This window comes from Stylophora pistillata, chromosome 9 (genome assembly GCF_964205215.1).
Source record: "Stylophora pistillata chromosome 9, jaStyPist1.2, whole genome shotgun sequence".
Taxonomy (NCBI): Eukaryota; Metazoa; Cnidaria; class Anthozoa; order Scleractinia; family Pocilloporidae; genus Stylophora; species Stylophora pistillata.
This window is the reverse complement of record NC_142527.1, coordinates 9,835,201-9,849,973: the sequence shown is the minus strand read 5'-3', so window position 1 is coordinate 9,849,973 and position 14,773 is coordinate 9,835,201. Positions and strand designations below refer to the sequence as shown.

The 14,773-nt window shown below is 40.9% G+C and overlaps 2 protein-coding genes and 1 non-coding gene across 3 annotated transcripts; 1 reads left to right on the top strand and 2 right to left on the bottom strand.

Annotated features, from left to right (window-relative positions):
* Positions 1-8,999: 8,999 nt before the first annotated feature.
* On the bottom strand, positions 9,000-9,072 carry Trnav-cac (transfer RNA valine (anticodon CAC)). The gene has a single exon. It is a non-coding gene; the product is annotated as a tRNA-Val (tRNA).
* Positions 9,073-9,691: 619 nt separating this feature from the next.
* On the top strand, positions 9,692-11,825 carry LOC111344717 (uncharacterized). Its single transcript, XM_022951965.2, has 2 exons — positions 9,692-9,891; positions 10,087-11,825. The coding sequence occupies exons 1-2, from the start codon at positions 9,779-9,781 to the stop codon at positions 11,348-11,350; spliced, it is 1,377 nt and encodes a 458-aa protein (XP_022807700.1). The 5' UTR covers positions 9,692-9,778; the 3' UTR covers positions 11,351-11,825.
* Positions 11,342-13,348, bottom strand: LOC148723192 (uncharacterized). The gene is made up of 2 exons (XM_088733628.1): positions 13,095-13,348; positions 11,342-12,952 (listed from the first exon to the last, which is right to left on the bottom strand). The coding sequence occupies exons 1-2, from the start codon at positions 13,266-13,268 to the stop codon at positions 11,900-11,902; spliced, it is 1,227 nt and encodes a 408-aa protein (XP_088589754.1). The 5' UTR covers positions 13,269-13,348; the 3' UTR covers positions 11,342-11,899.
* Positions 13,349-14,773: the final 1,425 nt, after the last annotated feature.

The following is a 14,773-nucleotide window of genomic DNA, read 5'->3' as shown; positions in this document are numbered from 1 at the left end:
ACGCAAAGGATAGATTTCTCGGTTTGAGCTCGCTTTTAATCGACAGTCAACACTACGCTTTGCAAGATATTGAGAGGCCATTGACATACCTAACGATTTATGATGCGCCCTTCGAGTTGTCGGATCTCGCCATTATAAAGCGCTTATCGTCGTTTTGTGAGGTTATTCACTACCGCAGAGGAAAACATAGTTATGCACCGAATGTATATAACGGCCTGAGGCATTACAGAGTCAGAATTATAAAACCAATACCAAGTTTTCTTCGATTTGGGAGAATGCAAATTTATCTCAAGCATAACGGCCAACACCCAACTTGCCGAAGGTGCAATTCGCCAGGGCATTACAGCAACGCGTGTACTAACAAAATTTGCTTTAACTGTGAAAAAACCGGGCATGAGGCGGGACAACGCCCACACCCTTTGTTCTGTTGCATTTGTAAGGAAACCGGCCATTTAGGTGCTAATTGTCACTATTCTTGGGTTTGTCCCACAGTCCAAGGTGTTCATACTGATGAAGATGAGAGGTTCTGTCCTGGTGTACCGGTTCACAAGGGAATTACCATTGTTCTTTCTTTGTTTAGGAGTTATCAGTTAGCTATTGTGTATTGTTTGGTCTTTTGAATTGGCTCTTGTGAACCGGTACACGAGGACAGAACCAGATGAGACCGTTAATATCGAAGATGATCAACCCGCTTCTCCCAATGATCAACAACATTCTCCATCTGCTGCCAACACGGACGACGATTCTATTGACGAGAATCTCCCATTAGGCACGTTTTTGCCGCCACCCACACAGTTCACCGAACCTGCCGATTCCTTGCCTGATTTTTCTGAACCTAGTCAACCTGACCTTCAACAACCGTCTGACCCTGTAACCGAAGAACCCGCCGAACAACCGCCTGACCCTGAACAATCTTCCCAACCGTCTTCCGCTGGATCACCGCTTATTACTTCCCAAGGTCTAATTGCCTCACTCAAATGCGCTATCACGTCATCCTCTCGCCGTACGCCCGCTAAACTCTCTAGAGACTCGTCTCTAGCTTGTCTTCGAAAACCTACTCAACCAACACCTGTTTCTGGAAAATCAAGATCTTCTATTCCTGTTCCTACTGCATCCCCGATACCCAGCTCTGCCGCGCCCTCGATTCCTCAACCTTCTGCTGAAACCGACATGGAAACTTCTCACGATCTTAAAAGAAAGTCCTCGGATCTATCTCCAAATCGGAAAGCCTCTCCTGCTGAAAAGAAAAAAGGAAGAAATAGAAATTCTAAGAAATCCAAGTAAGCCTTTATTATTCCTCTAGTGAGTCTTTTTTCCAAGTTCTTTCAAATTTATCACTATTAATGTTAGGGGGCTAGCAAACCCCCTTACTTATAATTTTTTAATTGATTTGATCGAGAAATCTAATTGTGATGTCTGTTTTATACAAGAAACTTTAATTCATTCTGAGCCTACCATCCAGTCTTTGTCCCGTAGATGGTTAGGCCGTAGTTTTTGGTCCCCAGCCTCTGGTAAACAAGGTGGGGTCGTTACTCTGATTTCTCCAAAATTTTCAGGCGAAGTTTTATCTTGGAAAAAAGACTCACATGGTCGTATCATCAGTGTTTTGATCAGGTGCAACAATGTCGACCTTAATCTAGTCAATATTTACGCTCCCACCAATCTTACCGATCGGAAACGCTTTTTTGATTCAATCCATGATTTTTTTATTCCTTCATCTGCGATCGTTATTGGCGGCGATTTCAATTGCTATAATAATGCTCTTGACAAATTCGGCGGGAATATTTCGATACATAAGGAATACGACGGTTTGAAAAATGATTTTTCGCTTGTTGACATCTGGCGTTATTTACATCCCAGAGCTAAGGAATTTACATGGTTCAACCCTTCACGGTCAATTGGGAGTCGACTTGATAAATTTCTGATTTCTAAAGACTTGTTGTCACCTGGTATTAGATGTGATATTACCCCTTGTTCGATGTCAGATCATGATTTTGTTTCTCTTGTTTTCAGTATTCCCACCGGTGTTAAACGCGGCCCTGGAGATAATTCTCTCTTGAATGATAAAATTTTTTGCGCTACTATGGAGAAATTAATTGATGATCATATACGCTTTTTACCTTGCTTTCCGTGCCTTCAGGATTAGTGGGAGTTTGTAAAACAATCCATTAAAGAAGAATCGATTTGTTATTCTCGCAAAAAGCGAAGGCAATTACAAAGAAATAAAGTTATACCTACAAATAAGTTGATTCGTCTACGTCATCGTTTAGTAGACGGAGACAGTTCTGTTATTTCACTAATTTCTGACACCGAATGCCGCCTAAAAGCTCTTCGAACTAAACAGGCCGAAGGAATAATTATTCGTAGTAAAGCTGAATGGCTAGAGGAAGGCGAACGCCCGAGCCGATATTTTTTTAATCTGCAAAAAATTGAAAGCTCAACGATCTCACTTTTCTTCAGTTTATGATTCTAATGGTATTGAAATGTTCTCCCAGGAGGACATGGAAAAAGCTCATGTCGATTCTTATACTCAGCTCTTCTCGGAAGAGCCGATAGACACTGCCTTCCAAAACGATCTTTTATCTTCTCTGTCACGGAAATTAACTCTCGATCAGGCGTCATCCTGCGAAGGCGAGATGACGCTGGAAGAACTTAATTCTGCCATTAAAAATATGAATAGGAATAAGTCGCCTGGCCTTGATGGCCTTTCGGTTGAATTCTACGTTAAGTTTTGGGACCGTTTGTCACCATATTTATGCCGCGTTCTAAATGCATGTTATCAGGCTGGAGAAATGTGCGATTCGATGAAAACGAGTAACACGCGCGTTATTTTTAAGAAAGGAGATCGGAAAAATTTAAAAAATTGGCGCCCAATTTCTCCTTTAAACGTTGATTATAAGTTATGTTGCAAAGTTCTTTCTTCGCGACTCTCTAAAGTATTAGAATACATAGTTGACCCTGATCAAACATGCTCTGTGCCTGGTCGTAAAATCGATTCGAACCTACATTTGCTTAGAGATATTTTAGACTATATCGATCGTACGAATGAAACCGGTATTTTGCTTAGTTTGGATCAAGAGAAAGCCTTTGATCGAGTTAATCGTACTTTTTTGCAAAACCTTTTACCCCAGTTTGGCTTTGGCCCGTCTTTTTGTTTTTGGATCAACACCTTATATAATGGTGCTAATATGCGAATCACTGTTAATGAATGGCTGACTGACGCAATTCCTTTGGCCCGCGGGGTCAGACAGGGGGATTCCCTGTCCTCCCTACTATATGTCTTATGTGTTGAAACCCTCGCGTGTAAAATTCGGAATAACCCCGAGATCGAAGGCTTTCTTCTTCCGGCCGCGCGTGGCCTTTCTTACAAAATCGGAAATTATGCTGACGATACGACTTGTATTGTTAAATCTTACCGTTCTTTACAAGTTTTGTTTAATATGATTAATGTTTACGAGCGTGGCTCTGGAGCGCGTCTCAATGTTACAAAGACGGAGGCCATGTGGCTGGGAGCTTGGCGTACACGCAGCGACCAGCCACTTGGCCTCAAATGGATAACCAAAATGAAAATATTGGGCGTTGTTTTCGGCCAAAATACTGAACTTGATAATTGGCAACCCAAGCTCGAGAAACTAGAGAAACACCTCAATTTATGGAAATCTCGATCGCTTTCCCTCGTAGGGCGATCTCTTATTGTCAATGTACTAGGCCTAAGTAAGCTTCTTTATCTGTCCACAGTTTTATGTATACCGCAATGGGTTTTTTCTAAAGTTAATAATCTAATTTGGCCTTTTATTTGGGGTTCTCGAATTGAAACCGTTAGCCGAGCGACTTGTTACCAACCCCTTTCTAAGGGTGGCCTCGGCATTTCAAATTTTCAGATCAAAGGAAATTCACTTAGATTGGCCTCAGTAATTTCTAATCTAAGTGACTCTGATTCGAAATCCTTTTATCTTGTAAAATACTTTTTAGGCTCTAGACTTGCTTCTTGTCGGCCGGAGTGGCGTTCTCTTCGTGACAACTCCACTCCGAGCACGCAGATTTTAACCCCTTATTATGAGAAATTTCTTTTAGCCTTCACCACTCTACGCGAGATTCTTTCCCGCAAGGAGTGGTGTAATTTTGAATTTTCATCTAAAAAATGCTATCAAATCCTTTTGAAAGAAAACTCTACCTCCCCAATTCTTCATCGTTTTTGGATTCCCTTTCTCCCGATTGGTTTTGATCTGGACGATTTCTGGAAATTAGTTCGCGATGATTTTACTGAGAATTACAAAAAAGACATTCTTTGGTCGATCGTACTTCGCGCTATTAAAGTCCGCGACTCGCTTAGGAATTGGGGTTATATCGATTCAGACAAATGCGCTTTTTGCTCGCGTAAATAGACCATTGATCATTGCTTCCTTAATTGTTCTCGCGTGAAATCTGTGTGGTCCCATTTTATTCCCATTATCTCCTCGGTTCTTGATACCAGTTTCTCTTCCTCTTGTACACATGTTTTCTTTTTTCGCTGGACCCCTGTTAGCTCTAAGAGTTCTCGCATAGCTCGGTTTTTCATTAAAACAATTCTTTTTGGCATTTGGAAATTTCGAAACAAATCTACCTTTCATAACGAAAATGATTCTCCTGAGGGTATAACCCGATATATCCTCGAGGATATCAAAGCTAGAATCGCTTGTGATTTTTTTAGATTCCCGCTGTCCAGCTTTAAGAAGGCCTGGGAGTCCCCCTCAATTTGTGTGATTGAGGGTGACTCATAGAGACTACTACCGTAAATATTAAGATCACTACATTAGTATATTAGATCATTATATTAGTAAAATGACCTTAAGTTACCTCTAGCCTTAGTAATAATAGTTAATTTATTTCTAGTACATTAGATCATTATATTAGTTAATTTATTTCTAGCTTTATAGTAAAGTGACCTTAAGTTACCCCTAGCTTTAGTTAATCTATTTCTAGTACATTAGATCCTTATAATAGTTAATTTATTTCTAGTATTATAACGTCTCATCAATGTTATAATTAATTCATCTCTAGTATTATAACTGTAATAATAGTTAATTTACTTCTAGTTTCATCATCGTGATAATAGTTAATGTTTTTCTAGCTTTATAACTTAGTACCAATGAACTGTGAACTCTGGACTGTTTAAATATTTTAGTTAGGGCCAAGCCCACGTGCGTTAAGCGCTTCTATTTTGTATCTTAGGTGATTTATTGTAAATAAATCCTTTTCAAAACTTAAAAATCTGTCTTCGTCTTGTATCGTTAGTATATCTAGAGTCACGTGGCCAAACTTGATTCAGTACGTACCAATGGGGCTGCTGTATCAAGTAGCCTGTTACTTTTTTAATTTCCTACTGATCTACGGACCTCTTCGAGTCCACTCGACAAGTCAAGATGACCGCCATGTTGGTTCACTGTATTCGATCCATTTAGATTCGGGACGAAGTATGTACTCCAGCACCTTTCTCAAGTCTCTGAGGAAACCACACCAGAAACAGAAGCTTCCCCCGGACTTATAGAAAAGATTGGGTGATATATATCTCGCGATTAGAAAGCCCTTTCGATCAAGGCGAAAACGTGCTGTTCGTGATGACCAAGAGCGAATAACCTCTTGCGGGCACCCTGTGGCGGACACTACAGGGATCCCCTCGGAAGCAAAAATTTGCCCACATATTCCAGCCACTTTGATCTGCAACATACGGTGCTTGGCAAACAAAACTGATGAACTTGAATGTGTTTTGTCCCTGAATGAAGTTGGTGTCGCTTGAATAACCGAGACATGGCTGCACAGTGAGATCCTGGACTCTGCTGTTAGTATCGAGGGTTTTGTGCTCTTCCGTAGGGATCGGGGTTCACCCTGCGGGGGAGTGGCAGTATATGTTCGTTCTTCAATTCCATGTAAGAGACTCACATATGGAGCCTAATGGGCTACTGTCCAAGGTTGCCTGGATCCAATTGAGGCCCACCCGCCTGCCGAGGGAAGTTTCCTCTATCCTTATTGGAGTCATATATCATCCTCCCCACGCTACTACACAAGACAACAAAGCCCTTGTGGAGCATGTCTAGCAGGTAGTGGACTCTTATTCAACGAATCATCCTGACAGCTTGGTAGCGGTATCAGGGGATTTCAACCCAAACGCTACTAAGATTTCCCCTGCAGCTTTCAAGTGGGCTTGCGGTTTGATCCAAGTTGTGAAGGTCCTTACACGTGACTCGGGGATCCTGGATTGGTTTATGACAAACCAGCCCAAGCTGTTTTATGATCCAAGCCAACTTCCCAAACTAGGTGCCAGTGACCATTTTAGTGTCCTTGTCCAACCATCTGAACCCGGCGGTAAAAGTGGAGCAAGGCAGTCTGTAACCAGGCGTGACACTAGACCGAGTCGCTTCCGGGAATTTGGTCTGTGGATGACAACTTACTCTTGGTATGAGCGTTTCGCTGCTACATCTTGCAAAGAAAATTTCAAGCTATTTATGGGTACCTTGACAAATGCTGTTAACAGATTTCTCCCCTTAAAAACGACCCGCCGCTGTAGCACTGACAAGCCCTGGTTCTCTCCTAAAATAAAATCATGGATTGCCAAACGAAAGCAATGTTTTGGTAAACTTGGCAACGACTCGGCAGTTTTGAAAATGTGGCGTAGAAAGGTTGCAGACGCTATTGAATCTGCCAAAAAGTCGTTCTATAAATCGAAGGTGAAAAACCTAAAAAGTACTAAGCCTGGTCGTTGGTGGAAAGAGATAAAAGGCATTTCTGGTATGTCGCACAGGGAGGGGGACTGGTATCGCCAACTTGTTAATGGTGGAGTCATCGACTCAACCGACACTTTGTGTCAGTTAATAAATGGGTTCTTTGTGGGACTGACCGCGTCATTCACACCTATCTCCCAAGGCGATGTCGATGATATCAATGTTGCTGATATTCCTGATGAGATGTGGGTTACTGGATACGAAGCACTTAATGAAGTGCAGACCAGGAAGTCCACCGGCCCTGTTGAAATACCCAACGCGGTCTTAAAGATGTTTCCTCCTGAGCTCGCTCCAGTTCTCGCGAATCTGTAAAACTCCTCTCTTCGTGAAGGTTATCTCCCTTCCCTGCTCAAGCGTCCTATTGTGAGGCCCCTGCCGAAACAAACCCCTGCTAAGACGATAGAAGACGACATCAGGCCCGTGTCGCGTACCTCCCAGGTGGCGAAGCTTATGGAAGGGTTTACCTTAGTAAGAATCCTTCCTGATGTGACGTGCGAACTGGACCCGAAACAGTTTGCAGTTGCTGGCAAGTCAACATGCCATGCAATGTGCTTCCTTCTTCACCTCACTCTTGAGGTGCTGGACAGTGGGAACTGCTGGCTTAGGTTCTTCATTGCGGACTTTCGAAAGGGCTTTGATCTGATAGATCATAACATTTTGTTAATGAAGCTTAAGTCCCTTAGTTTACACCCCTGCTTAGCTAGCCGCCTTTTTACTTGAGAGATCGCAATGTGGAAGGATATCTTATTCATCGTCTCCTTGTCTACACCTTAACGGGGGAATCCCTCAAGGGAGGAAATTCAGTCCACTTCTGTTCGCCATTATGGTCAATGAGTTAGACAAAGATTGGGGCCCTAGAGCCAAATACGTGGATGACCTCACAGTGATGGAGGTTGTTCCTCGGAACTCACCTTCAGTCATGGGCTACATTGTAAATTCCATTCAGGCATTTGCTTCAGATAATAATGTCTCTTAACCCCAAGAAGTGTAAATTTATGGGGGTGGACCTTCTTCACTATAATAGCTTCGTCTACCCTCCCCTGGTAACCGGCGGATCTGTTATTCATTGTGTCAGGTCGTTTAAATTTCTCGGGGTTTATTCATCATGCGACTTGACATGGGGGCAGCACACGGGCCATATAGTTCAGAAGGCCAACCGCTGGTTATATGCCATCAGAACACTCAAGCACTGTGGAGTGTCCCAAGCTGACATTGTCGGGGTCTACTGCACGCTCATTAGGCCTCTTCTGGAATATGCGACACCTACATTTGCCAATCTTCCACAGTACTTGTCGCAGGTCCTAGGAGAGGTCCAGAAACGCGCACTTGCCATTGTTTTTCCGAACCTTGCATATGCAGATGCGCTAGCTGCGTCTCGGATCGCCACGCTTGCGGATAGTCGTGAAGAAGCTTGTAAGAAGCTTGTACGTACCCTGACACTGTCAAACCTTGTTTTCAATGTTGTCAAAAGCCGCCTCGCTCAACCAAGTAACAAGTACAATCTCAGGTTTTCTTCTACTACTTATGTGTAAAGCACAAAAACTGACCGTTTTGGAAAGTTTGTAACGAACAAGTTTGCCACTTATTTAAATCACCATGTATAAAAATCCATCATTTATTATTGTATTTTGTAAGCTTACTTCCATGTGTACAATTTGCTGACTATACCTGTAATTCAGATTTTCTGCAATTCGTATAAATAAACAAATAAACAAACGATGGTGGTTCTGTGGCTCAGTGGTAGAGTCTAAAGGTAATGTGTTTCTTAATTGTTCAAGAACCTTTAGTGGTCTGTTCTAGACTTTTCTCGATCCATATGAAGTCCATCTCCAGTCGAAACCCAGAAAGGGCTCCTTTTAAAGCCTAATCACAGCCGTTCGAGAAAAAAACGTGCATAATAGCCAGAAACTCATCAGGAAAAACAAAATGGTTCATGAATCATGTTTAATTCAGCTCTTAATTCACGGGCCACGTCTCAATAAAAATATTCGCTCACGTGGACATGAAAAGAGCTTATCATCTTTCATCACGATTCACGAGTAAAAAAAAATCGAGTCGCAATTCACAAGGAAAAAAATCTCCTAATCACACTTCGCGTAAAACGTATAGGGGACCCTTAAGGCAAGGACAAACATCTGAAGTGTGCTACGTAAGAGAATAACCCTCTCGGCTACTTTTTTGTCGAAATAAAATGAAGCCTCGGGCCGTCCTTGCCTTATGCTCAAGGTTTTCTAAGAAAAGTGTTTCTGGCAGGGCTCGAACCTGCGACCTTCCACGAGTGAGACGGACGTGATAACCACTACACTACAGAAACCAGATGCTTACTGATGAAGAAAGAAATTTGAACATATAATATGGCCTAATATCTAAACAGGCCATATCTAATATGGCCTGTTCATTATAGTGGCTCATCAACGCAAATGTTACCTTTGGTTCCAAACAGATCCTAAAACTGCTCATTTGTGCTACGTGAGAGGCCATTGAAAGCCTCCATGCCAATAAAACGGAGCACAATCTTAGAAATCAAAATTATATTTCATGTAATATTTCAAAAACGAGTGTGGGTGTTTCATCGGGGTTTCCAAACACGAGAAAATTGATGAAAGCACGAGGCCGTAGGCCAAGTGCTTTTATTGTTTTCGAGTGTTTGAAAACCCCCATGAAACACGACTGACGAGGTTTTGAAATTGTTTTTCAATCGTGCATCATTAGCCAAGAACAATGAAAAAATTCTGACTGATTTTGGCATCAGTGGGGTCTGACATTTTATCAAGCTCTCGGGTTTGATATTTCATCAAAGTATAGTGGAAAAGCCTCTGCCCAGTGTTTCATCGGGGTTTATAAACGCACACATGTGGCCAAACTGGCGTATCGTGATTGGTTTGTAACTTGATGAATTATTAATGAGTTTGGGAAGAATAGTTCATATTGAGTGCCGAAGTGTGACGTCATGTTACCATGGTAGCATTTTTGCTGGATCTAAACACTATTTGGCGTCTTTCGTTACATCTCATCATAAAATGGGCCAATGCTTCGTTCCCGACTGCAATCATCAGTCAGAAAGTCACAATTGCAGCTTTTACCGTTTCCCCAAAGATCCTGCTCAAAGAAGAAAATGGATTTCTCTAATAAGGTAGGTTGATTTTTGGTACAATGACCACCATGATGCACGGCCACGTGTCGGTTATAGTTACGCGGAAGATGGTTTTATTTAACCACTCAAAAGTGCACTGACCTGTGGATTATACCTTTGAAAGACCTCTAGAGAGAAAAAAAGCTTTTTTTTACGTTATGATTAAAGTTTAAAACCTTCGTTTTCTCTCTCCAGACGAGCTGATCGTGAACCTGGCAAAGGCGCTCGAGTTTGTAGTTGTCATTTCCGAGGAAGTAAAGAAGAAGGCCCCGAGGTCTTTTCCTGGAATAAAGACAAACTATTTGAATCTCGAAATGCTCCAAAAAGGAAAAAGCAAAGAACTGAAGTCCCAGAGACAACGACTATCGAGCAGATCCTTTCAGAATCTTCGACGAAGAGCAACCAGAACGAGCCTTGCGAGCTCAGTTGCGAGGAGATGCAAATGAAATGCACTACTTTGCAGACTGAAAATATCCTGCTACAAGCAGAGCTAGGGACATTAAAGACCCAAGTATCCGAGTTGAAAGAAAAAGAAAGCTACTTAAAAAGAAACTACAGCTCTTTTAACATGGATTCAAAGGTAATCAACATGGAAACTGGCCTCCCAAACAAAGAAATGTTCCACATTGTTGTCGAATATGCCGAAAGATACCGCAACGATATTGTTTACGTGTGTGGCTGGAAAGTAGACAAGATATCTTTTGAAGATCAAATATTGATAACATTGATGAAGATTAGACATAATTATCATAACTTACATTTAGCTGAACTTTTTAGTTGCAGTACTGCTACAATAGCGAATATTGTGACAACATTTATCCATGTTTTGCACCAAATTCTATATGAAGATCAAATGGAGATAGCTGTTCCATCCAGACAAAAAAACAAAACTTCACTTCCAGGCTCATTTAGCTTATTTGGAGACTGTCGTATGGTAATAGATTGCACCGATATCGAGGTTGCTACACCTAAGCTTATGAGTGACCAAAAATTGACATATTCAACGTACAGGGGTATGAATTCTTTTAAGACAATTGTTGGTGTGGCACCCAACGCGGTTATAACTTATGTAAGTAAACTTTTCCCTGGCTCAGTATCAGATAAAGTAACGGTTCAAAAGTCAGGAATATTAAAGCATTTTGTTGCTGGGGATATTATACTTGCGGATAAAGGGTTTTTGATAAATGATATTGTTCCTAATGGTGTATATGTGAACATTCCCCCATTCTTGAACAATGGAAAATTTACAGAAAGTGAAGTTAAGTTAACAAAGAGCATTGCAAAATGTCGTATACACGTAGAACGTGCTAATGCTAGATTGAAGAACTATAAAATTTTAAATTTTGTGCCACCATACTTGCGATCCCTCTCTGGTAAGATTATACAGCTATGTGGTGCTTTAGTTAATTTACAAAACCCATTAATTAAGGAAACCAATGACACTGTTGACTTTGATTAGTCATTTTAATTGAAATATTGATCATCTTACATCAGTTTACTAAGGCCTGGTATACATTGGCATTGTCTGATCATAGTTAATCAATTAACTGTATTCTGATACAAAGAGTGGACAGGTGTTGTGTGATCTGTGAAAAGCTTGTAACCCTATTTTACTTGCTCATGATACAAGGAATCATGATACACAACTTAATGACAAACTATTTATTTCTGATCAGTATTCCTGCCACCACACCCTTATGCTAGTCTTATTATGAATTCAGATAACCAACTGTATTCAAATACGATTACAATGAATCTATCATTTTCTTGTCTCAAGTAGCTAATGTAAAAACCCCAGCAAATGTTGCTGTTTAAAGAAAAACAATTTTAAGATTAACATGAACATTTTTATTTTATATACACCCTTCAGTTACTGCATATTTGTTGTAAAAGTTGCAATGATTTTACCAAATAAAACAATATTTTAAAAAATATTTCTAAAAGTATGTATTATCAAATCCATTACTTTATAAAAAACTACATTAATTTTACAACAAAGTCTTAAAATTTAAAGACCACCATCAACAAGTGCAGGAATCATGTGAATTGTATAAAATTCTTGAAGTGAAAGAAGATTTGGTTCCCATGTGCAGTCTTTCTGGATTGCCAACACAACAGTTTGCATTGTTGTCCAAACCACAAAGTAACAGATTTGCTTCCCAGTTATAAACAGCTGACCCTGGACTTGATGCCAGTAGTGGTGGGATTGTTTTAAACAATAGCCAGCATCTCTCTTTACTAAACAGAACTTAGGGTCTTTAACAGCCTCCTCAATTGTTGAATTGCGATGTGTGTAAGGGCATTTGACTTCAATGATCGCATTGTCATCAACAAGTCCATCTGGTGATGCACCCAAAACACCAGACTTGTGTAGCCAAAGGCCACAATCCTTTACTACTTTCATTGTTAATTTGGTGAAGGCCTTTATTCCTTCTTTCTCGTTAACGACACCCCATCGAACAGCCTGCACTCGAGAGATGTCGTATTCTCCAAGAACACGCTTGATAAGGGAAGGAGTGACTCTTTTTGCTTCAAGAACTGGACCAAAATTGCTAGCAGTCAAACGTCCTTTTCTCACCACATGCCACTCTCCACATTCACGTTGCTCTTTCGTGATCTCACAGACTGATTTCACTTGCTGCTCACTTACTTTCAATTTTTCCAACAAGAAATTTGTATCAAGTCCGCTTTCAACAAACTCTCTCGATAAAATGATTTCTTCGACTGTGGAGATCGGCAGACGATTCTCTTTGTCAGGTTCGGGGCTCAAAAGCCATAACATTCCTGTGAACTCGCCGTATCTCTTCAGCTTGTTCCGTAGCCATTCTCTGTCCTCATCTGTAGTTTTTCGTTTTAGGACTTTAGTTTCTTTGGGTGGATACAGATCTTCTACCGTTTTAACCACCTCGGATGCCTTTTGTTTCTTCCACTGACATTCGATGTCAGTTCTACTTAAGTTGTGGTAGCCATGAAGGAACAGAGCTACAGCGTGACTACACTTTGAACCGCCACGAGGGCACTCGCATTCTGTGGAACGTATTTCGTTTTCTTGAAGATATATCTGCGAAGGAAAGAGAAAAAGAAATATAAGCTTACTTTTCAAGATTTCCTTTAAACGAAGATTCGAAATCACTTAATTTAAATAAGTTTTGGTTTGGCGATGTTAACGGATAGACATCGAGTAATAGAAATTTTACATTTACTGTGACTTTATACGTCGTACTTTTCATGCTCGCTTGCACTGACCCTCTGATAATTCCATCACAATAGCAAAAAGATAGAACGTGTCCAGATTGGTAATGGTTTTCGCCACGGTTTAAAGATTTAGGCTCATCTGAGAAGTATTTTGCGAACGATGTTATCGACAACGCCGCCATGTTAAACACATGTGAGTTTGTTTAGATCCAGCAGAAATGCAACCATGGAAACGTGACGTCAGGGCTTCGGTACTCTATTAGGAGCCCATGTGTCTACGCAAAAATTTTGCTATGTCCACTAGCGCAGAAAGTTGAATTTAGTCAGGTAGCAGAGATTGCTTCGTGGAAAATGGCTCACCCTCATCAGTTGGCTGGACTGCAAGTCCTTATTCGATCAAAAATAAAGTAATTACGTGATACGCAAGAAATTTCGAAAGATTCATAAAAATTGCGTAGAAGAGAGCTGAAATGAAAATACTTAAAGTTCAATTGGTAAACGACATAACTTACTTCTGTGGCATTATCCAGCCAAATTGTTTCCCGATCAAAGAAAAACAAGCGGTTCAGCAAGCAGTTCACCAGGTAAGCGAGGAAAACGTACTTATAAACCGAATACGTGGTCAAAACTCTTTCACTTATGGATCAAAGGATAATTATTTGACTTTAACGGCTATGCCTTAAACTGTTAATCACAAATCAATAATAAATCAAATGTCAACCAACGTGTTAACTTTAACATTTAGTTCAATATTCAAAGTGGGTTACCAAATCACCAAGCAAATTATTTCTCGCGCAATGTCTAATAAAAAGGGAATTGCAAATTCGTGAAGAATCGCAAACTTAGATTTGATTACCCTTGTCAGCAGGCTTTTAATCCATGAAACATTCGACGAGTGCGGATAAATTTGAATTCATTTTCGTTCGCCTCCATATATCAAAGGAATTTATTTTGGAATTTAACTTAAACACGAAGGCGCGCTATAAAAGGAGCCTTATGTCCCACTGGACCATTTGTCAATCAACCGTCGTGTGATGTAGAACTCTTAGAGTCAAGTCAGCTTGAGCTACAGCTACTCCAAAGCAGTGAACAGCGGGCGCATTCCTCAAAATTGTTTTATACCTTCATCACAATACAAGAATTTTTGAGATTTGTATTTCCTTTCTCTAATGGAAACTGTCTTCATTAGTGGCGGTAAATTTGAGATCGAAGTAGGTGGTTCGCACGTTACCTCATGCCACCATGCTGGTGGAAGTAAACAATAGATATCTCATTAGCCCCTTTTGTTCGTCTACCAGCATTTGAATTTGACCCGCACACGTGAACGGTGAGTGACAAATGAGTTTGGTCTTCCCAGGGAACACTTCCTTATATAGCGCGCCTTCGTGTTTAAAAGAACCCATTTTAAAACTTTTGGACTCCAGGTATCACTTAAGGCTGGTTTTCACTTGCGACGGAGTCGGAGTCGGAGTCGTAGTCGGAGTCGTAAGCGGAGTCATAAGCCCGACGGAATCAGAGTCGGAAGAATCAGAACGTTTCCATTTTCTTCCGATTCCGCTTATGACTCCGTCGCTTACGATCTAGTGAAAACTGCAGGGTCGGAGTCGGAAGCGGAATCGGAAGAATAAACCAATCACAATGCTTGTTCTCAGGTCCTCCGAGTACAATTCGAAAAAGAACATAGCGG

Excerpts from the sequence above, each read along its gene's own strand:
- LOC111344717 (XM_022951965.2), top strand. The coding sequence starts at position 9,779 with ATGGGCCAATGCTTCGTTCCCGACTGCAATCATCAGTCAGAAAGTCAC. Across the intron at positions 9,892-10,086 it reads AAATGGATTTCTCTAATAAG|ACGAGCTGATCGTGAACCTG; the intron begins GTAGGTTGATTT and ends TTCTCTCTCCAG.
- LOC148723192 (XM_088733628.1), bottom strand. The coding sequence starts at position 13,268 with ATGGCGGCGTTGTCGATAACATCGTTCGCAAAATACTTCTCAGATGAG. Across the intron at positions 12,953-13,094 it reads GTACGACGTATAAAGTCACA|ATATATCTTCAAGAAAACGA; the intron begins GTAAATGTAAAA and ends TTTCCTTCGCAG.